We start from the raw sequence: 25044 nt of genomic DNA, 5'->3' as shown, positions 1-25044 counted from the left end.
AGAGGGGAGAGCAGTACTCCATCAAGCTGTGGATGAAACCTTTGTATGTGGTGAGGAGCTAAGTCGTGCCAAGAAATGACTTTGTACGACAGAGGATGCCAAGTCAGGGACTGGCTTTAGAGGCCAGCTTGGAAATGTGCTTTTCCCAAGAAAGATCATGGCAGAACTTCTCAATTTTAAGGTTTTAGAAAGGTCAATCAGCAAGTCTGTGAAAAAAAGATAACTACACATTGAGGTGAACTAATAGGTAATACCATGAGATGAATACATTTGTGATTGTGCACGTGTACTCTTAGCAATTTAGTAATGAACTCAATTGATATATGTACTTTCATGGAATTACAGTTTCTCACCTCCAAGATGATAATCCTCTGATCCATGACTTCCATTTCCTCCATAAGCTACTCCAGGAGTCTCACTCGTTTCCACTGCAAAGTCAAGAAAACTGTTGGGAATGAAGCTTTCCACCGATGACATGTGTGAGTGACAACTAAGTACACCTGATGATAGCTTGTACTCTGCTACAAGACCATCTTTAGCAAATGGCATTTGCCCTGGGACTTAAGCCAGCTCGATGGAGAGCATTCGAGAAGCGTCCATGTAACAAAGATAATTCTGGAATATCAGATTGATTACAAGGAGCTATTACTTCAAAATATGGGAAATCAAGCAGAGTGTCGGCATTTGTTTTATGGTTACAAGTGATTTGTGTTCTTCCATGTTGTCATCCAGGACTCACCATTTAAATGTGGAGTGTGGCCATCAAGCACACCCGCTTCCAATTGTACAAAATGACTGGAATCATGATCAGGGCCTGGTGGATTGTGGGAAAACAGGCCTTTACACTCCTTTTCAATGAAGGCAAACATGATCCACAGCACGTGACCTGATGTAAGGCCTCATGTGATGATGAGAAGTGTGTACAAAGTAACGAACACAGTAACACTATTTTATCACAAAAATAAAGTTTTATTATTACTATGCTCTTCAATATGCCAGAGATTGTCATTTGATCTGTTGCGAACTGATCACTGACAAGTGGGTCTTCCTCTTATAACAGCGACATATTACATGCATATACAGAACGATGTCATATATTACAATGCCTCCACCACAGTCCCACCACCATCAGATTCCCACCACCATAAGATACCCACCACTCGACCAACGCAAACTGACGGGCATCTGCCTGAACATTGCGGTTACCACTAACCTCTTGCACAACGTGAGGGCGCCATGGCTCTTGAGCTTCCTGGGCGATGCTCAGCAATGTCTCGCTGCGGGCATGGCGCAAATGTGCGCTTATGCTCCCATGTCTTCCAATCGATAGCGGTGGCCCTATGGCTGCCTCCAATGCTATCCAGATCCTGGGTGCATGTTTGCGCCACAAATGTGCAGCAAAATACGTCCGCCCTATGTTAAGCAAGGAGCTCAAAGCCATGCCAAGGTTCAAGAACCACTGAAGATGATGCGAGGACAACAGCCTGTTAGTGAGAATGATGTCAGGAAGAGGCTCGCCTGGACCAATGGGTGCGCCGTGACAGAACCACAAAGGGCAGCGCATGAACCTTGCCCCCAGTAGCCACGCCTGGAAGAGGCGAGGCATGACCCCCAAATTCCACCGAGCCCCACCCCTCTCCAGGCAGATAAAAGGCAGTCATCAGCCAGCAGTTAGCCTGTCTGTCTGGGTTCAACAAGGAGTCTGTCTGGGTTCAACAAGGAGTCTCTGAATTCAACAAGGAATCTGTATGGGTTCAACAACAAGTCTGTTTGGGTCTGGTCCACGGTTCATTAGTAGGTCTGGAGCCTGCAAATCTGGGTGGAGGGTACGAGTCCACAGTTCACTAGTCTGGTTGAGAGTGGAGTTCCAGACAGGGAGGTGGATGAGCTGACAAGGGTGCTTAGCTGGGTGCTGAACCCGAACGGGAGCAGGAAGCAGAACAGTGGATCAGCAATAACCCAGTCCATAACTAAAATAGTTCAACCAGTTATTTCCCCCATTTACCCATTCAAAAGCGTAGGGAAGCAAAGGACATGATGGTTGTCACATGGTGAGGTAGAGGATTGACCAACCTCGATCTCTCTCTCTCTATCTCTTAAACTCTGCCAGTGTGTTTCTGATTTGGCACCAATGTTGTGTTAGTAAGATTGCAATAAGTGCGATAATTAGACTGGTTAAATCTGCACTGTCTCTTTTGCTTTGTAAATATCACAGCACACGAATACCCTGATTATTTATTTTATGCTGCACCACACAAATACTGTATTTTTCCCTACTGTACTACCTTGCAAATAAACGCTGGTTGTGCAATGTACCACAGACCTTTCCAAGCTTTCTTGTAAATAATTACCCCCAATACACTTATATTTCTGATCTGCCTGTGTTTGTCATTTCTCTCATTGGTTTAGCGTAGCCCGTACTAGTGGTTAGACAGGACGTTTCAGTTCCCACCGATTGGCTCCAGACTATATCCTGTGTGCATTGGCAGTTCCGCTCGGCTGCATCTGATTAAAATCCAAGATAAGATCAGTGCACATTGAGGGTGTGAAACCCAGTTAGAAAGCCACATCACCCCAGGTAAACGGTAATTGGATGGAAGACCCTGGGGGATTTGGTCGACTAATGAGTGTTCTTGGTTGATTAGCAACCCGCCGGATTGTGGAGTTATCTGCGCTCGGTGGCCTCAAGTCCGGTAGTCCGGGAGGAATCGAGGCTACCCTCATAATAGAATCAGAAACTTGTGACCGTAACAATATTATCGAAGTGCAATCAGTGAAACAAACTTGACAAATTAACTTCTCATTTTTAAGGTTTTAGAAAGGTCAATCAGCAAGTCTGTGAACAAAAGTTAACTTCACTGGTTAACTTCACTGTGAACAAAAGTTAACTGGCTTAATTGAGGTAAACTAATAGGTAATACCAAGACATGAATACATTTGTGATTGTGCCCGTGTACTCTTAGCAATTTAGTAATGAACTCAATTGATGTATGCCTTAAGTAAGTACTTTCATGGAACTACAGTTTCTCACCTCCAAGATGATAATCCTCCGGTCCATGACTTCCATTTCCTCCATAAGCCACTCCAGGTGTCTCACTAGTTTCCACTGCAAAGTCAAGACAAGTCAGGAGACGACGATGGTTCGTGAGCGAGCGGTATTCAATGACAAAGGACGGACTATAAGCGAAACAGGCCCGGACAGGCCAGGCCCGGAAATGTCAAAACGAAGGTTACTGACTTTGAAATGAGATAGAAAATAATGTATAATCAGTTATGAGGTTAGTTAGCTACACAATACCGAAAATTCGGTGAAAAATGAAATAAAAAAATAAAAATACAAAAATGGGGAAAAAAAATTAAAAATGAAAAATCGAGCTCCGTGAGGCTGGACACATGACATTGGCCTAACAAAATATCGAAACCCCTATCAGATCCCACCAAACCCCTCGGAGTAGCTTGAACTCGATTACCCCCTAAAAATACATCTTTTTCGGGCGTGGCTCCGCCCACAATGGGCGCAATACGCTCACTCTAGGCAAAACACAACTAGATCATGATATCAACCTCCCATCTAAGTTTCATCAAGATCGGATGATATCATCGGGTAGTTATGCTGCGGACAGACAGACACACAGACACACACAGACAGACGCACACACGTGACGAATATAGTGGTCACTTGATAACTCGTGAACCAAAAACTGTTGGGAATGAAGCTTTCCACTGATGACATGTGTGAGTGACAACTAAGTACACCTGATGATCGATACCTTGTACTCTGCCACAAGACCATCTTTAGCAAATGGCATTTGGCCCAGGACTTAAGCCAGCTGGATGGAGAGCATTCGAGAAGCGTCCATGTAACAAAGATAATTCTGGAATGTCAGATTGATTACAAGGAGCTATTACTTCAAAATATGGGAAATCAAGCAAAGTGTCGCCATTTGTTTTATGGTTACAAGTGATTTGTGTTCTTCCATGTCCAGTATTCACCATTAGAATATGGAGTGTGGCCATGAAGCACACCCGCTTCCAATGGTAAAAAATGACTGGATTCACGATCAGGGGCTGGTGGATTGTGGGAAAACAGGCCTTTACACTCCTTTTCAATGAAGGCAAACATGATCCACAGCACGTGACCTGATGTAAGGCCTGATGTGGTGATGATATGTGTGTGCAAAGTAATATGTGTGTGCAAAAACTCTTATTGCAGTAATAAAGTTTTATTATTTACTATGTTCTTCAATATGCCGGAGATTGTCACTCGATCTGTTGCTTGCTGATCAATGACAGTGGTTCTTCCTCTTATAACAGCGACATATTGCATGCATATACAGTACGATGTTATTTTGACTTCCTTATTTCGACGTATTTCGACTATGGTTTGTTCTCGAGTTTATTTGAGATGTGGTTGGGGAAATTTCACAACAAATTCATTTCACATCAATAAACAAGTTGGATTCAGCACTCTCCACTGTGCTGCACATTTGAAGCATCCTCACATGGAGACCATTTGGAGAGGTTGCACCGATGACCCCTTCTTTAATTGTTTTACAATCAGCCATCACAAAACTGTGATGTCCCTACAAGCCTACAATGCATATATTTAAGCCAATATCCAAGTAACTTGGATACAGAAGGAGACCATTTGGGCTATTGTCGGGGAAATTGAAAGCAAAATAATTATTCTACGGTGCTTTCTGAGAAGGAGAGAGAGTCGGCGAATTATCGCCAGCATCCTGACCAAATTATTTGTTTCTCACCGAATCAAGATATACAGTCACGTGAAAAAGTAAGTACACCCCATGTAAAGTTTTGACTTTTTCAACATATTTCAGCATACAGCTATTTGATCTTCATTTCAACAATATTGATAGATAAAGGGGATATAATATAACAAATATCATGAAACATTTACATTTCGTAGTCCATTGTATAATTTAAATAAACATAAATGAAAATTTCGCATGTGCAAAAAGTAAGTACACCCCTACATTTATCGTTACTTCAAATACCTAAAATTAGAATCAGGTGCACCAGCTCAGGTGCAAATGATTAGAACATCGTTAGAGAGGATCTTGGAGGAACCTGTCTTATTTGAACCTCAGATTTTTAGTTTGGTTTGCTCTTTGTTGTTGAAGTGTGCGGCGTCACCATGCCTAGATCAAAAGAGCTCTGAGGCCTTCAGAAAGAAGGTTATAGATGCCTACGAGTCTGGGAAGGGATTTAAAAAGATCTCCAAACAATTTGAAATCAATCATTCGACTGCCCGGAAGATCATCTACAAGTGGAGAAGATTCCAAACAACTGCCAAGTTGTTAAGGCCAGGCCGCCCCAGCAAGTTCAGCCCGAGAGCAGACCACAAGATGCTGAAAGAAGTCTCTAAGAACCCCAGAATGTCATCATGGGACCTACAGGTAGCTCTTGCCACTGTTGATGTCAAAGTGCACGAGTCTACCATTAGAACGAGGCTGCACAAATTTGATCTACATGGGAGGTGTGCCAGGAGGAAACCTTTGCTGTCCAGAAAGAACATCAGGGCAAGACTAAAGTTTGCCAATGAACACCGAGGCAAAGACCAGCACTTCTGGAACAATGTGCTCTGTACAGATGAATCAAAGATAGAGCTATTTGGCCACAGTACCAGAAGACATGTTTGGCGAAAACCAAAGACAGCATTTGACCACAAGAACCTGATATCAACTGTAAAGCATGGTGGTGGAAATATTATGGTTTGGGGCAGCTTTGCTGCATTAGGGCCTGGGCAGCTCACCATCATATAATCCACGATGAATTCTTCATTGTACCAGAGGGTGCTTGAGGATAATGTGAGGCCATCTGTCGGAAAGTTGAAGCTCAACCGAAGGTTTACCTTGCAACATGACAATGACCCTAAACATACCAGTAAATCCACCAAGGAATGGCTGAAAAGAAAGAAATGGAGGGTTCTGGAATGGCCAAGTCAAAGCCCGGATCTAAGTCCCATCGAGATGTTGTGGGGGGATTTGAAACGAGCTGTGCATGCAAGAAACCCCACAAACATCGCACAGCTGAAAGAATTCTGCATGGAGGAGTGGGCAAACTTTCTCCCAGTCGATGTCAGAGACTGGTAGACAGTTATAAGAAACGCCTACTTGAGGTTGTTTCTGCCAAAGGGGGCAATACCACCTATTAGAGCCAAGGGTGTACTTACTTTTTCCACATGCGAAATTTGCATTTATGTTTATTTAAATTGTACAATGGACTACAAAATGTAAATGTTTCATGATATTTGCTATATTATATCACCTTTATCTATCAATATTGTTGAAATGAAGATCAAATAGCTGTATGTTGAAATATGTTGAAAAAGTCAAAACTTTACATGGGGTGTACTTACTTTTTCACGTGACCGTATATATATATTTGTAAATATATATATTTTCAAGCCATTCCACGGCATGTGTAACCAAATCCATAGTTCGATATGGAAGCCCAACACTTACCGAGGCCGTCAATAGGAACATCAGATAGCTTGGTGTCCACGTCCTGCTTGGTGGTGCGTTGTGGTTCAGAAACTGCAATGTATGGGTAGGTAGAACTTGAATGAATGAATCTTACAACAACAATACCAATTATAAAGAACAGATATTGCAGACCCTCACCATAACTTGTTTTGTGTGTGTTTTTGAGTGGTGTTTGTGTGGCGTGCAGACGATGCATTGATGACATAGGTTTATATTTATAAGGCGAGCAAACATGTTTTCGGTTTCATTGTTTTGATTCATGTTGCAATCTTATGAATTTTTTAGACATAGTCAAATTCCGTACTTTCTTGATGTATGCACGTTAAGCCTGGTGTTGGCTTGGCGGTTAGGGTGCCGGCTTGGGATCCCAGGATCCTGGGTTCGAATCCCGGTTGATCGCTGAATTAACGCCAAGGGGGTTTACTCAGCCTGTCATCCTTCCGAGGTCGGCAAATTGAGTACCAGCTCACTGGTGATTCCCTGTGTGTCGCAAGAGGCGACTAACAGGGTTGGCGTCAGGAAGGGCATCCGTCTGGCCATAAAACATTACTTCAAAAAAAGGGGACCACGGTGCCCGAAAAAGGCCAACGCCTTCTCTGCGGGGGAAAATGGCCTCTAAAGGTGGTTCTTCTTGATGTATGCACGTTCCAATAGTATGTACTTTATGGATGCACTCATGTTCTTAATACACGTACTTTACAGACATACTCACATTCTTAATAGTACATCCTTTATAGACGTATTCACATTGTGGTAGTACGTACTTTATAGAGGTACAAGGTTGAAGAAAGGCAACGTGCAATACTGGCTACCACCAGGTGGCGTTTGTGGCCTACGTTAGTGTAGGAGTTGCTGGTAACAAGGAGGCGAGACGCTCGTAGCAGGTTCAAAGCTCGTTTATTCTGACAGACTGAAAAACGACCGGAACTCCGGAATCATATATATCAAAACCCAACACTCTTAAGGGGGCATGGCTCCACCCACCGAGCACACGCCACGCCCATACCATCCATAATCCCACTGGTCCCGTGACCATGGATAGTGTCCCAATGGGGTAACCCCCACATGCGCCTACCCAGAATTCACGCGCACGGGCAATGTCAGTTTTTGGGGGGCTTTAACCACCTGGCCGAAACGACTGAGGACCCGAGCAGGGACTGCTAGCGGCTTGGCGGTAGGCGGGCCAACCGGGGGCTTACCCGACGGGGAACGGCCCCGCCGTGGGGGTTGAGCCAATCGAGGGGGCTGGTCGAGGTCCAAGAGAGCCGGCTTGAGGCGGTCCACCTAAAGGTGGTCCGGTTTGCCGCCGATGTCGACCACGAAGGACTTGTCCCCGGCCTCCAGAACGTGGAAAGGCCCGTCGTAAGGCGGCCGAAGTGGCCCCCGGTGTGCGTCCTGGCGAACAAAGACGTACTCTGCTGCATGGAGATCCGGGGGGCGTGGGCCCGAGGCAAACCATGCTGAGAAGTGGGCACTGGTGCAAACATCTTGGCATTCTCCTGGAGAACCGACCGCTGACGAGCAGCGGACCAGGGGCTTGTGGCATCAGGCATGAACTCCCCGGGGACCCGCAGCGGCTGGCCATAGACGAGCTCAGCGGATGAGGACTGGAGGTCTTCCTTAGGGGCTGTCCTGAGGCCCAACATGACCCACGGGAGTCTGTCAGCCCAACTGTCATCCTGGAGGCTGGCCCTGAGAGCAGCTTTCATAGAGCGATGGAACCTCTCACACAAACCATTAGCCTGGGGATGATATGCAGTGGTGCAATGGAGCTGTAACCCAAGCCCCTGGGCCACAGCACCCCAGAGCTCGAAAGTGAACTGGCGGCCCCTGTCTGAAGAGATGTCCGAGGGAGCGCCAAAATGGGCAACCCAAGTGCCGATGAACGCCCGGGCCACATCGGCGGACGTTGTAGATGTGAGCGGGACGGCCTCTGGCCACCTGGTGGTCCTATCGATCATCGTGAGGATGTGGGTGAATCCCCGCGAGGGAGGGAGGGGTCCTCCCAGGTCCATGTGAACATGGTCAAAGCATCGCTCTGGCACTGGGAATGGCGCTAATGGGGCCTTGGTATGGCGATGCACCTTCGAGCGTTGGCACTCGATGCAGGTGTTGGCCCAGTCGCGCACATCCTTCTTGAGCCCATGCCAAACGAACTTCGCCGCCACTAACTTTTGCGACGCCTTCCTGCCTGGGTGAGAAAGACTGTGGATGGCCTTGAACACCGGCCGTCTCCAGCTGATGGGTACGACAGGGCGAGGCCGTCCCAAAGAGACGTCGCACAGTAGCGTGGTGTCCGTGTCCTCGAACGGCACATCAGACAGTAGAAGCCCCGTGACCGCCGTCCTGCAGGCCTGGACATCCGGGTCGGAGATCTGATCGGCCACCATGCGGGCGTAGTCGATGCCAAGGTGAACCGCGCCAGCTATGGACCGGGAGAGACAATCGGCTACCGTATTGTCCTTCCCAGCAACATGTTGGATGTCCGTCGTGAACTCGGAAACGAAGAAGAACTGGCCTTGTTGACGGGCAGACCACGGCTCAGAGACCTTGGCCATGGCAAAAACCAGGGGCTTGTGGTCCACAAACGCCGTGAACGGGCAGGCTTCCAACAGGTAACGGAAGTGTCGGACAGCAAGGTAGAGGCCTAGGAGCTCACGATCGAAGGTACTGTACTTTCGTTCGTTAGGGCGGAGCTGCCGGCTAAAAAGAGGCAAGCGGCTGCCAGGCCCTGTTGACCCACTGCTCATGCACGGCGCCAACCGCGTAGTCCGAAGCATCCGTGGTGAGAGTGATCGGTGCATCTAGCGACGGATGTGCCAGCATGGTTGTGCTGGCGAGGGCCAGTTTAGCGTCCGTGAAGTGTGGTTTAGCGTCCGTAAAAACAATTACCTCATTCCTCTCCACACAAGAGCGATCGGGATGAGATTCCGTACAATTTGCCAAATTCAGAGCCAAAGTATTGCTAAACCACAGGTTTGTTTTCCGATTTGTGTTCAAAATAAAACATTCAATTGAAATTAACTTATTACCTGATTATAAACTGATGTTTGTAGACAGACAGACAAAGTGAACCGATTGATTGGCCCCGCTCTGCGCTTCACGTGTCGTGTAATTAGAGAAAGTATTCAACTGAACAAACATATTTATCTCCATTTTGCAAGAGTAAAGATTACAAATATTATAAAAATCGAGAAAGCATCTTATCCAAACATATGGATAAATTGGTGATCAGCGCAGCTAAACATCAAGTACAGACCATGGTGCGCTTTAAAGACTAAATTATTTATTTTAATCAGAAACCAAAATACCATGTACAAATTAAAACAACCCACACACGTAGACAAACATCAACATGAACATACAAATGGCAGAGAGTATTGGGACAGTCTTGCTTGTACGTTTATAAAACAAGTCTTTCATAATGGGGCCTGTTGAGGGACAAGCAGTAAACTTGTATCAATGAGATGTTCACAAGAAAGTCACAACTTTGAGGAAAGAAAACAGGCTCCGTCACGTGATGAGAATGAGCACATATTCATATGGATAAGCCACCTCCTTCACATCCAGAGATTCCATGCAGAGCCTTTTGCTCCACAGGTTGTGCCTATGAGTGGTATCCAGAAAGCTCGAGTGCTCCTTGTTAGAGCGCTCGGCTCGACCGTCTGTCATTCCCCCTCTCAAGCAATGCCCAATGCTGCTCTGACCTGCCAGGTATTGGAGCTCATGACAGGAGCAGTGACAGTGAGTCACTGGAGATTTGCAGTCACAACAAAGAATGCAGAAGGCTCAAAAGATCTCAGAGGAAGACAATACTATATTTTGAGTTTGATATTCATCTTACTATAATTCACCAAATGTCTGTCTGTCTGTTCCCAGGTACCGCAAAAACGGCTGAACCGATCGCAACGAAATTTTGGGTGGGTAATCCTGGGACCCCCTGGAGTAAAATAGGCTATATTGGTTTTCTAATTTTCCCCCAATTTTCCAATTTTTCCCCAATTTTCCAATTTTCCAGTTTTTCCAAACACGATGGAATAATATTTACCGATATGAACAGTGATGTGGCTTTTATTGAAATTCTACAAATACTGTTTAGATTTTGATGATTTGCGTGTGATATGATTTAACGGATATTTATATAAATCGTTTAAAATAAAAAAGCCTTCAATTTCTGATATTTTACCTTTTCATTTGGGCCTCCCAATTGAAGCCCCGCCCATAGGGCGGGTACCGTTGCTAGTTTATATAATCTGATCCTTATACAAAATCGCTTCGAAAGCTTTGGTAGGGCCAAAAGGTAGTAGGCCCTCTAGCACCGTTTTGACCTCGGTGACTTTAATCTCACCATTCAAATCGTTTGTTTTAATCTTTGGAGGGCATCTGGCTTCAAGCACCCCAATTGGCTAACCGACAAGGCACAAGTCCAAAAGCCACCGCTTCCGCTGGTCACAGCACAAGTTCTTTGAAAACCAAGCAAACTTGCACCTCTCATCATGCAAGGTTGATATTTGTACTTTCCACAATCTTCTGACAAGTTTACATTCTTTAAACAAAGTCCATTCTGCTGGTGTAAGAATGGAAACGAATCACACACGGATCACAAGGACAAGTGTGAAATTAGCAAGTACCATGTGGTACTGTACCTATCTCCGTCCCTCATAGCAATACCCCATACAAAGGAAGACATGCTCCAAGGTGCATTTCCCCCTGGTGGTGCTTCAGCACAGTCGTTTTCATTGTGCGACCAAATAATGGATCTCATCTCAATGCGAGCACGTTACCAACTAAACTATTCTGCTGCCCCATGACAATTTTTTTTATGTGGAAACAAACTTATCTTGGCATTGTAGGCTTCATGATTGGCTGTAATAAGCATGTGATGTTTCACCGACAGTAACAATAAATTTTGATAAAGACACCAAATTAAATTTTGTGCTTTACAGTAATTGTTATGTGAATATCTAAAGTGAAAAATTCAATAATGATCAGATCTTCCCTCCAGAGCTTCAAGACAGCTGTTCAGCATCATCTCAGATGCCCATCTGGAACCCCCATCCATAACCATAATCATTTATACTCCCATTAACCATCCCCAACACCACCTATTTCCAAGTTCAAAGTTATTCCTTCCTGGAATTTTGCAGCTGTATCCATTTTGTTAATCCCATGTGTCATCCCTTGGCCCTCATTCTTCCCCACATCCCTTATTTCCCCCAAGTCCCCCTGTATGTTTCCCCTCGACCCATCTGTTGAAGTGTTCCCCTTCCTCCAACCCACCTCTGTCGCCATACTGTTCCTTGTTTGTTCCGTTAAGTCCTGATACATTCTGTTCTAGCTCCTCAACGAGCCTCAACGTTGTCCACAAAAAGTATCATTATTCTCAGTTTTTGAATTTTTATTTTATCTACCTTTAATCCTTTCCAGTCCCTGGTGTTGGGCTAGCGGTTAGGGTGCCAGCTTAGGATAAAAACCAAGGATCCTGGGTTCGAATCCCGGTCGATCGCTGCATTAACGCCAGGGGGACTCAGCCTGTCATCCTTCCGAGGTCGGCAAATTGAGTACCAGTACATTGGTAATTCCCTGTTTATCATAAAAAGGTGACAAACAGGGTTGGCGGCAGGAAGGGCATCTGGCCATAAAACATTGCTTCAAAAAAGGGGACCAAAAAACAACAACAACCACGGTCCCCGAAAAGGCCAACCCCCCGCTTTGCGGGGAAAAATGGCCTCTAAACGGTGGTTTAAAAAAAAATCCTACTACTAATTTCCAATTGCTCACTGGCTTTGACATCAATACAATTTTTTATGATGGACCCTAGACAAGAAAAACTACGTAAATTGAACAAACCGTTTCAAATGGTGCAATAAATTGCAATAATATCAGATGTGGCAATAAATATATTGCATTTAAATTGTATCAGATATGGCAATAAATGTGAATTGTTTCTCCCAGCTTGCCGGCTCGATGACAGAAGACGCCATTTGCATTTTTGGTGCCTCCATCCCTACCCCATTTAGAATCCTGTGCAGGCACGGGCATCTTGCTCGTAACAATCGTGGCTAGAACGGCACTCGGTAGAGTATGTACATACCTCCACCAGGCTAACCAGTATACATTTTGTATCCCACTGATAGGCTGGATCTGTATCCGGTCCTTAACAAACATCTAATCGGCTTGTTCTTGTCACCTAACCAACTCATTCATGTAGTTTTGTCATAACACGGCCACAGCCTTTTGAAATATCATTTCTGGCTCCATCTCTCAATTGTGGAGAATCACTTTAAAAAAAAAAACTCTCGGATTCGGATCTTCACCAAAATCGAACAAATTCGTCCTTGACACACACACACAACCTGTCCATCTATAGTTTCACCCTAATCAGTCCATAACTCTTTGAGATAACCTGCTCACAGGCAAACAGATGAACAGGGGTGAAAACATAACCTCGGTCGAAGGAGGAGGTAATCTATCTATAATTCCAGTAATCTCTGTGTGTATGTATGTATGTATGTATGTATGTATGTATGTATGTATGTCTGTGACCGCTGTTTCTCGACAACCACGGGTCCGATATACTTTAAACTTGCCAGGTATATTGCTGGGGACCCGAGGATGTGCCTTTTCAAGGTTTCATATTAATCGGAGAAGTAGTTACCGAGCTATGTCCAAAAAACGATTCAACCAATCAGAGAGCAGCGAGCTATCACGTGTGCCGAACGTGCCGAACAGACTCTGCCTCGGACGGCACATTTGAGAGCGTATTCATTTATTTCACGTTGGCAAACTATGTTGGCGTTAAACTATGTTTTAAAACTAATTAAAACTAATTTGCGATTCTTTCGCTTTCCTGCGCGTTTGTGCACGCTATGGCGATTTCTTTACCAAACTCCGCAAGCCGTTCGCTTTGGACCAAACCATTTCATGTAAATAGAGGGGGGGGGGGGGGGGGGATTGTCACCGTACTCGCAAGCCGTTCGCTTTGGACCAAACCATTTCATGTAAATAGAGGGGGGGGATATAATTTTAGATATACTGTATATATAGTACGGGCATGCCCTAGTCTATCTATAATTCCAGTAATCTCTGTGTGTATGTATGTCTGTATGTTTGTCTGTGACCGCTGTTTCTCGACAACCACGGGTCCGATATACTTGAAACTTGCCAGGTATATTGCTGGGGACCCGAGGATGTGCCTTTTCAAGGTTTCATATTAATCGGACAAGTAGTTACCGAGCTATGGCGATTTCTTTACCAAACTCCGCAAGCCGTTCGCTTTGGACCAAACCATTTCATGTAAATAGAGGGGGGGGGGGGGGGGGGATTGTCACCGTACTCGCAAGCCGTTCGCTTTGGACCAAACCATTTCATGTAAATAGAGGGGGGGGGATTGTCACCGTACTCGCAAGCCGTTCGCTTTGGCTTTGCGAATGGACCAAACCATTTCATGTAAATAGAGGGGAGGGGGGGGGATTGCCACCGGACCAAACCATTTCATGTAAATAGAGGGGGGGGATATAAATTTTAGATATATATATAGGTAACGGGCATGCCCTAGTTATACTATAATGGAGCTATGGTGTGTGTGTGTGTGTGTGTGTCTGTGTGTGTGTGTGTGTGTGTCTGTGTTCGCAGAAACTCCAGGGATTGCATTTTTCATAAACTAAAATGTGCACATGACTTTTTTGAACTGAAGCTCGAATTCAATTGTAAAGATATATATATATATTATATATATATATATATATATATATATATATATATATATATATATATATATATGTATATATATATATATATATATATATATTATTATATATATATATATATATATATATATTATATATATATATATATATATATATATATATATATATATATATATATATATATATATATATATATATATATATATATATATATAAATATTGATATATAATGTAAAGATATCACACAAAATAATTCAATTTGAAACCAATTAAAGAATGCAACGATGACAGAACATGGTTATATGAGCTGAAAGAGAATACTTATAGTATTTACGGGGACTTCCTGTTTTTACTACTCATCACAGGTCATAGACGGGCACTTCAGCTAGTAACTAGAACGGCACTCAGTAGAGAGCATACCTTCGCCAGGTGAACAGTTTACGTTTTGTATCCCAGAGTAGACCAGAAAATCACAATACAGAATCACATTTAGTCAAAATCATCCATCCACAACTTTTTGAGATATCCTGCTTTGTATCGTTTTTGGCCCAATCTCCCAAAGGTGAAGAATCACTTAAACATTATACTAGCCGGATCCGGATCCGGATCTTCACCAAAATGGAATCGATTCTTCCTTGTCACACACACAACCTGTCCAACAAGTTTCGTCCAAATCCGTCCATAACTTTTTCAGATATTTTGTTCACAAACGGGCAAACGGACGGACAGACAGACAAACAGACAGGGGTGAAAACACAACCTCCATCCACCTTTGGTGGCGGAGGTAAAAATATTTAATAAAATAAAATAATGAAGTTGTTCAAATGTTGATGTGGGTTTCGATTGTAGTGTATGTGCAATACGTGTTAAGAGTTGTGCTTGGGGTTGGTATTGAACTTACAGTGATCTTGCTTTTCACATGACTTGCTTTCTGATGAAATCAACTCAACTGATTCTGCAACATAAGTAGCACATACTGTCTTGGCCACAGGATAAGGAGGTTAGAAATAAAACATGTGGGACATTCAGAAAGTTCTCACAATACTCCAAGACACCCAAAATTAAAATAATAAGCCATAATATTTACTACTACTACGACTACTACTACTACTTTAGCAGGCTCAATTTATTCCCACATTGTTGTGGGGTCAGCCTTGGAATGGTTTTCGTCCAAATCTTAATGCTGGCAGACATGATGCCGAGTTCAACGTCCATCTGAGGGACGGCACACACATTGATGAATCACCCTGCCTGTGAAATACCAGGATGGTAGTTTATAGCTGGGTCAGGATTCAAACCGAGGCTAAACAGCTCAGAGGTGAGTGTGTGTACCTCTAGGCCATCCTGCCACACACGGCATTTTCAGACATAATATATATATATATATATATATATATATACGTGCTGGTGTCTTGGATTATTGCGAGTTTCCTCTTGGTAGATCTTTTCAGAACATCTCGTGTAATCAGTTGGGGTCGTTAAAAAGAGTAATAATTTCAAGATTATAAAAAAACTTTCGGAATGTCTTCTGTTTAAACCGTTAAAGATGAATACGACGTAAAAAACCTTCAATTTATTTAAATTCATAACTTTTTTTTATCAAATACTGTACCTTTCTGTAGCACAAATTCACCGGACTGCCTCGAAAACTACAGAGTGTGTCGCATCAGAAGTGACACCATTTTAAATGCTTATACAATCAACCTTTAAAATGCTTAAAAAGTTTAAGAAAAGGCAACTCGGAGAGGTTCCGATTATATTCTGCTTTGGTCCAGGTTGATTGATTGATGAAAACATCCCAGTGAAGAACAGGTGACCTAGTGTTCATTGTGGAAGAATATCATTCGACTAATTCTGCTGTTATCGTTTTTCAGACATTTTAGAACAAATTTGTTGATGACAAAACTTTTGAATTGCTATAATAATTTATTTCAGTGTCATGATCTTATCGGAATCTATATAATATATAAAACACAGTTTGTGTGTGTGTGTGTGTGTGTGTGTGTGTGTGTGTAATGTTACCGATAGACTCCTAAACGGAGAGGCTCATGTGCTTGATATTTGGCATAGACATGGCCATTGAGCCTGGGAAGAACATGGCCGACCTAAAAAAAATTATTTCATAATATTCTTTTACCATATTTTTACCTCAGCGCATTTCAGCGAGGAATATTATGCACGGGAATCTGACCGGTGGCAGTGCAGCGCGCTGATTCGCTCAGAGCGATCACGTGATGTTCCTTGCCACCATTAACTCAGTTACGCGTTCGCACGTATTTCAGAGCGAAAAGCGATTGCGTTTTTTCACATTTCAGCGAGGAACATTGCCATTCACACCACATAGGTTTTTCTTTCTTTCATCTTTACGAGATCCATATTTTTTATTCATATTTACCTCAGCGCATTTCAGCGAGGAATATTAAACACGGAATCTGATCAGGTGGCAGAGCAGCGTGCTGATTCGCTCAGAGCGATCACGTGATGCTCCTTGCCGCCATAAACTAACAGTTACGCGTTCGCACGTAATTCACACGTTCAAAACAAAGGAGATCCGCGAAAGCGAGTTGGTCGAGTCATGCTAACCAAGATGGCGACATGGCGGCTTCACCTTTTCACGGAGTATGAGCGTTCTATATATTTTCAATTCAGTGCGCCCAACTCGCTCACGTACTTGATTTGTGGCATAGACATGGCCATTGCGCCTTCACGGTGTAATTTGTGCGAGGGAGGAGGGGGAGGGGGAGGGATTAGCAGCAGAAGCAGAAGCCCCCCGTCCTCCCGAGCTTCCGAGCGGCAGAGCTTCCGTCCTCCCCTCCCCCTTCCTTCCCCCTCCACCCTACCCCCTCCCCCCCTTCTCCCCTCCCCCTCCCTTTTTCCCCCCTCCCCCCTCCCTTTTCCCCCTCCCCCCCTACCCCTTCCCCCTCCCCCTCCCCCCTCTCCCTCCCCCCTCCCCCTCCTCCCACTCCCCCCCTCCCCTCCCCCCTCTCCCCCCCCTTCTCCCCCCCTCTTCTCCCCCCTCTTCTCCCCTCCTCCCCCTCTCTCCCCCTCCCCCCCCCTCTTCTCCCCTCCCCCCCCTCTCCTCCCCTCCCCCCCCGTTCCCCTCCCCTCCCCTTCCCCCTCCCTTCCCCTCCCCCCGCCCGGCAATGCCAGGTACTTCTGCTAGTCATAAATAAGTTAAGCATTTAAACCTGTGTAATGTTTTATGGGAGACCGATTACAAAACTGTCCCTATATCGGCTTGGAGGTCCTCGGGTCAGTATTTTACCTTACAAGATTTTATTAGGAAGATGCCTTAAAACATCTTTCTGATGGTCCTAGCCTTTGTATATCTTTTCTAACTATGGGCATGCAAGAAAAGCTTTTAGAAAATCTTGGATGTATAGGTAATTACCTCCGCCACCAAGGGTGGACAGAGATTGTGTGTTCAGCACTGTTTGTAAACAGGATATCTCAAAAGGTTGTGGATGGATTCGGACGAAACTTGGTGGACAGATCGGGTTTGTGACAAGGAATAATCAAGTCGATTTTGGGGAAGATTCGGATCTGGATCTTCATTCTTTCAAAACGATTCTTCAACATTGAGAGACATACAGTACAGCACGATATTTCAAAAACAGTTGTGGACGGATTATGAGTAAATTTGGTGGATCCGTTGTGTAGGTGACAAGAACAAGCCAATTCGATTTTGATTCAGGTCCGGATCCAGATTTGGCCTATCAATAATATACAAAACGTAAACTGTTCAGCCTGACAATCAGAGATTGCAACCCCTTGCCAGGATGTATTTTCAGTGTTTTTTTAAAGGCTTTTGTGTTAAAACAAATATGGCGGCCGAACCACGTGACCGATGACGTCATCATTATTTTTTTCTTAACTAATTTATTCCTAGAGTATGCTCAAGAAATTTCATCTTGATCGGAAGGAGTTTTGTACTTGTCAAATTATGATGTCATCATAGAGGCACCTATGACATCATCATTAACAGATGTTATTCCACGTGGAGAGTTCTTTAAAATGAGCCATGTCTTAATTTTTTTCTGTGCATCGCTTTCGGAGATATCGAGGTGCAAATGTTTTCGGTTTTTCCAAGATGGCGGCTGAAACACGTGACCGATGACGTCATCATTTTTTTTCTCCATCAATTTATACTTACATGACGCTCATGATATTTCATCTTGATAGGATGAAGTTTTGTACATGTCGAATTATGACGTCATAATGGAGGCACCTATGACATCATCATTAACATATGTTATTCCCCATTCAGAGTTCTTTACAATGAGCCATGTCTCAATTTTTTTATATTCAGCGCTTTCAGAGATATGGAGGTGCAAAGTTTTTCGGTTTTTCAAAGATGGCGGCCGAACCACGTGACCTATGACGTCATAATTATTTTAAAATTCTACCGGTGGAGTTGCACCTATGGTGAAAATTTCCTGTCAATCGGACCAACGGTTGCAGAGAAAATCATATTTATTCTGTGCGGACAAACAGACAGACAAACAAACGGACTCAAATGCAATACCATCTGCTCAGGCGAGGGTAATAACGTTAAGAGAAACTCTACAACGCAAAAACGAAAACGTTGATAAAACAAAATGAAAAATGAAAAAGCAAAATGTAATAGGTGATGTGAGCTTACAGTAACTCCACAAAGTATTTGTTTAATAAGCAGTACCATTCAATGTTTGGGTAAAACGCTAATTGTCAAATGGGTGTAAAACATGGTCCATGTTTCACAGAGTTATTAAATTTAACTTATGACCAAAACTTTGTTAATTGGTATTAGTCAGGTTCACTATGTTTTTTCGTTCAAAATCATGGTAGATTAGCAAACCTATACATTTTTGGAAACGTTATTACATGGAAAATCTGAAAATCAATGTTTACATTTGCCAATTCGGACCAATTCGATTCGACCAATTCGACCAATCGACCAATTCCATTCGACCAATTCGACCATTCGACCATTGACCAATCGCTTCGATCGACCATTCGACCATTCGACCAATCGCTTCGATCGACCATTCGACCATTCGACCAATTCGATCGATTCGATTCGATTCGAATCATCGAATTCGATTCGATCGACCATTCGACCAATTCGATTTGCCAATCAATTTGACCGACCTTTGCTTGTGTGGAACGGACTGTGAAAACGAAGCGGACTATATTGTCGGATACGACACACAGGACAGTGATGACGAACTCTAAATGGCATATTCTGTAATCGTGTATTTTTTATTTTTTTATTTTTTTTTGTATGCAAGATCGAGGCTCGTGAAAGAGCGAACATTAATCACACAGAAAGACAAACAGACACATAAAACAAATAACATCGGGAGCGGTAGACAAGATGGGGAGAGAGGGGGAAGGACACAAACACAACATTTGAGAGCAGGGACCGAGAGACATGGAGACATCGAGAGAACTGTGGGAGGGAGAGGGCTTTGGGGGGAGGCATGGGAAAGGGGGGGGGGGGGGGGGGGGTGGGGGGTGGGAGAGGTATAAAACATATGGACACTGCCATGACTTCCAGGAAAGAAGTTGGAATTTCAAACAAGGTGGATCTGGGGTGAATCAGTGGGGGTAGAAAAGATCAAGGTTTTGGATGGGGGAAGATAAGAGATGGTGGTGAACAGCTGTTTTAAAGACCTGGAGGGAGGAGTGTGATTGAAGTGAGTGTGGGAGTTTGTTCCAGAGGCGGGAGAAAAGAGGAATGAAAGAGTGAAGGTGAGCAGAGAGCCGAGATTTCGGCAGTTTAACCATCAGAGGGTGGCTGGCAGATATTGTGCGACCTGTAGGAATATTTGGGGGACAGAGCACAGAGAGAGCTGGGGTAGCAAGGCCGGAGAGGAGTCGGTAGAAGACAGAAAGACCACCTACCTGCCTGCGGTGAGTGAGTGAAAGGCCCTCAGAGATAGCTTCATCGCGGGAGATTCCAATGATTCTGAAAGCTTTGGATTCAACAGCGTGAAGCCGAGCCAGGTGTGAGGCAGGAGCACCAGCCCATAGGGGAGAACAGTATTCCATTGAGCTGCGGATGAAAGCCTTGTATGTGGTGAGGAGCTCAGGTGTGCCTAGGAAGGACTTCGCATGACGGAGGATGCCCAGTCGGCGACTGGCTTTGGAGGCCAGCTTGGAAATGTGGTTTTCCCAAGAAAGATCATGGCAGATAGTGAGACCCAAAAGCTTGAGCGACAGAACTTCTTGGAGAGGATTGTTGAGAAAGTAGATGGGAGGGTTGTCCAGTCGATCTTTTCGGAGAGACATAGTAAGAGTGTGAGATTTGTCAGGATTGAAAGACATGTTCCACTTGTTTGACCAGTCTGTGATTTTTCCAGGTCTTCAGAGAGTGAGGAGGCTGCAGACTGCCAATCTGAGGGAAGAGGAATGGAGCGGCAGAGAGTGGAGTCATCAGCAAAGAGGTCGAGAGGATTTTCCAGAGAGTCGGAGAGATCATTGATAAAGACCAGAAAAAGCACAGGGCCCAGCACACTGCCTTGGGGAACTCCAGCCTGAACAGGAAGGGGAGATGAGAGAAATCTATTCAGGGCCACACGTTGACTACGACCAGAGAGGAAGTCCGCAAGCCATGCATGGAGATTTCCATGGATACCATAGGAGGAGAGTTTGGTGAGCAGAGCTGGGTGCCAGACCGTATCGAAGGCACGTGATATGTCAAGGGAGACTGCTCTGATTTCCTGTTTGGCATTGAGGACCTCCATCCATTGTTGAGACAACAGAAGCAGCATGTCCAGAGTAGAGTGACCTGGTCTGAAACCAAATTGATGATCAGAGATCAACCCATTGGAGAAGAGGAAAGATTTCATATCCGAAGCAATGATGGATTCCATGACTTTGCTGATAATTGGGAGCAGGCTGATTGGTCTGTAGTTGCAAGGATCTGTTTTTGCACCTTTTTTGTGCAAAAAGGTGCAAAAAGGTTTTTGCACCGTATGTTTGATGCCATTGACTGCCTGTGTATATTTTGTCATTGACTGCCTGTGTAGATGTGAAGTTATACTGACTGCATGTGTATATATGATTTTGCTGACTGCCTGTGTATGTTTGGTGATATGAATTATTGTGACACATTTTGATGTTATTAACTGCCTGTACAAAATGATAACATGTATTTGATTATGCAACTTATCGCGAATATAAAGACAGTATTTTGCAATTCAAAACCTTTGATTCGTGTCTTACCATTCATTCCCCATAGCACTAATTTGATACTTTCATTGGATTCCTTGTCCCTGAAAATATAGGTTGAGTATATTTTAAAAAGTTTTTAGGGTAATTAGAGGCAGAAATAGAACAAAATATGTATTTTACAGTGGCCATTTTGAAAATCCAAAATGGCCGCCATACAGGTATCTCTCCAAATGTAAACATTGATTTTTAGTTTCCTTATGCTATAACCTTTCCAAAAATGTATAGGTTTGCTAATCTACCATGATTTTGAACGAAATATAATTTATTGACATAGTGAACCTGACTTTATGACGTAATCGGTGCTGGATTGCCAGTTGGTGATGCAGTTCCACTGTGTGCAAAGCACGTCAACGAGTAGTCAAACAATACTTGGAATCCCCCATTGTAATCCTATTACATAGTTTTTGGAGCTCAATCTGGAGCAATCTCCAAATGGCTGAACGATAGGGAAGGTCGAAAGGTGACTTAACATAAGACTTCAAGTCAAATATTAAAAGTAAACTCAAAATTGGAATTGGCAGGTAATGATTACCAAATGCATCATAGTTGAAGGAACGTTTTGATATCAAATCAATTCGTCTTGTGGACAAAGATAACACGGAAAACCGTGTTTGTGTTTACTTCTTAATCCTATGACGTAAAGCGAATGACGATGACGTTGTTCTGAATCTGCAAACAGCCAAACATGACGTAATAAAGCTGGAAAACTGACGAACACCATTGCACTGTTGCTATACACGGTTGCTATGCACACAGCTAAAACAATCCTCTTTCCCGAGTAGTAAAACTGTTTAACACATGAAACAATGAAAGTTTATAAATAAGTCAGAATTAATTAGTAAAATGTATTAGTTATCAGTTTTCTTCTTAAACCCAAGATTTACTAGGTTAGGTCATTCTCAAACCTACCATGCGAATGAGAACGAGGATCCTGTGTTTCGTGTGAGTCTTCAATAGATTCGTCTGTGTTTTCCGTGGATTCGTGGGAGTCAAAGGATTGTCCGAACTGGATCACAACAGCAATGACAGCGAAGAAAAGCAAGAACCTGGATGGCGTTGAACACAATGGCATCCGCCCATCACATATATCTATTAATCACCAACATCCAGCAGAATGTTCGAGTAATCATTGTTATTTCGCAGAACATATCCTTTAATCACTAACACAGTGACACGCAGCAGTTAATATCACGAACACAGTGACATGCAGCAGTTAATGTCACCAACACAGTGACACGCAGCAGTTAATGTCACTAACACAGACATGCAGCAGTTAATATTACGAACATAGTGACATGCAGCAGTTAATATCATTAACACAGTTAATATCACTAACACAGTTAATATCACTAACACAATTAATATCACTAACACAATTCATATCACTAACAGAGTAAATATCACCAACACAATTCATATCACTAACAGAGTTAATATCACTCACACAATTCATATCACGAACACAGTTAATATCACTAACACAATTCATATCACTAACAGAGTTAATATCAATCACACAATTCATATCACGAACACAGTTAATATCGCTAACACAATTCATATCACTAACAGAGTTAATATCACTAACACAATTCATATCACGAACACAGTTAATATCACTAACACAATTCATATCACTAACACAGTTAAGATAACTAACACAGTTAATATCACGAACGCAATTCATATCACGAACACAGTTAATATCACTAACACAATTCATATCACTAACAGAGTTAATATCACTCACACAATTCATATCACGAACACAGTTAATATCACGAACACAATTCATATCACTAACACAGTTAATATCACTATCACAATTCATATCACTAACACAGTTAATATCACTAGCGCAGGTTTTATCACTAACACATTTAATATCACTGGCATAGTTTATATCACTAACACAGTTAATATCACTAACACAGTTAATATCACTGGCATAGGTTATATCACTAACACAGTTAATATCACGAGCATAGTTTATATCACTAGCATAGTTTATATCACTAACACAGTTAATATCACTAGCATAGGTTTTTTATCACTAACACATTTAATATCACTGGCATAGTTTATATCACGAACACAGTTAATATCACTAACACAGTTAATATCACGAACATAGTTTATATCACGGACACAGTTAATATCACTAGCACTGGTTTTATCACTAACACATTTAATATCACTCGCATAGTTTATATCACTAACACAGTTAATATCACTAAAACAGTTAATATCACTAGCATAGTTTATATCACGAACACAGTTAATATCACTAGCACTGGTTTTATCACTAACGCATTTAATATCACTTGCATAGTTTATATCACTAACACAGTTAATATCACTAGCATAGTTTATATCACTAACACAGTTAATATCACTAGCATAGGTTTTATCACTAACACATTTAATATCACTAGCATAGTTTATATCACTAACACAGTTAATATCACTAGCATAGTTTATATCACTAACACAGTTAATATCACTGACACAGTTAATATCACTAGCATAGTTTATATCACTAACACAGTTAATATCACTAGCATAGTTTATATCACTAACACAGTTAATATCACTGGCATAGTTTATATCACTAACACAGTTAATATCACTAGCATAGTTTATATCACTAACACAGTTAATATCACTAGCATAGTTTATATCACTAACACAGTTAATATCACTAACACCATTCATATCCCTAACACAGTTAATATCACCAGCATAGCTTACATCCCCCATTCAGGGCCGTGGTCCCTCCTTCCGGAGAGTTTGCCTCTGTGTGCATCTTTTCCACCCCGTGCGTCCTTCCCGACCACACGTCCCTCATTTGTCAAAGTCTCCCTCTATTTTGTCCCTCAAACCTGCTGTTCGTTTTTCCTCCTCTCTCAGTCTGCAGTTCTCTTTCTGCTGTTCCTGTTGTTCTGTTGCGTCCTGATACGTTCTGTGTTCTAGCTCTTCCACGAGCCTTGACTTTATACAAAAACTCAACAACAAAAAAACCCATCAGAGTATCAACTAACATCCAGCAGAATAATATTCACCATCATCCAGAAGAACATAATTATATCAATCACTATATTCCAGAAGAACATATATGCACCCATCATGAGCATCCAATCAAAGAGGTCCATCCATCACAAACAAATTTACCAATCACTATAACATCACCAAATCGATAACACACTACAAAGCATATCTACCCATGAATAACATCCACGAGAACCTATATATGCACCCGTAACTATTTGTTATATTTAACTCTACAAAACAAAGGCACCAGTTATTCAAATGTATCCGATAACATGGGCCCGTCACTAACATCCAACGGAATACACGAACAGGGCACTAACATCTAACAGAATAGAGCTGCCAGTCACTAACATCCAACGGAATACATGAGCCAGTCACTAACATCCAACAGAATACATGAGCCAGTCACTAACATTGAAAGATTAAATAAGCCAGTCACTAACAGCCAACGGAATACATGAGCCAGTCATTAACATCCAACGGAATACATGAGCCAGTCACTAAAATCCAACGGAATACATGAGCCAGTCACTAAAATCCAACGGAATACATGAGCCAGT

General features: G+C 43.0%; 1 protein-coding gene across 7 annotated transcripts in view; it reads right to left on the bottom strand.

The window, feature by feature from the left end:
• LOC137434173 (uncharacterized) overlaps nucleotides 1–25044 on the bottom strand; it is a 52678-nt gene that overhangs the window by 26245 nt on the left and 1389 nt on the right. For all 7 annotated transcript variants that reach the window (XM_068126907.2, XM_068126908.2, XM_068126909.2 and 4 more), the window contains exons 2-7: nucleotides 22343–22479; nucleotides 15117–15170; nucleotides 6486–6557; nucleotides 3032–3106; nucleotides 740–814; nucleotides 354–428 (exon numbers count right to left, since the gene is read on the bottom strand). In XM_068126907.2, the coding sequence (XP_067983008.2) occupies nucleotides 354–428; nucleotides 740–814; nucleotides 3032–3106; nucleotides 6486–6557; nucleotides 15117–15170; nucleotides 22343–22479 (488 nt within the window). The remainder of the gene's footprint in view (nucleotides 1–353; nucleotides 429–739; nucleotides 815–3031; nucleotides 3107–6485; nucleotides 6558–15116; nucleotides 15171–22342; nucleotides 22480–25044) is intronic.

The sequence above is a fragment of the Myxine glutinosa genome, chromosome 10, assembly GCF_964187855.1.
Source record: "Myxine glutinosa chromosome 10, kmMyxGlut1.1, whole genome shotgun sequence".
In the NCBI taxonomy this organism is placed as follows: domain Eukaryota; kingdom Metazoa; phylum Chordata; class Myxini; order Myxiniformes; family Myxinidae; genus Myxine; species Myxine glutinosa.
This window is presented reverse-complemented; position numbering and strand designations above follow the sequence as displayed.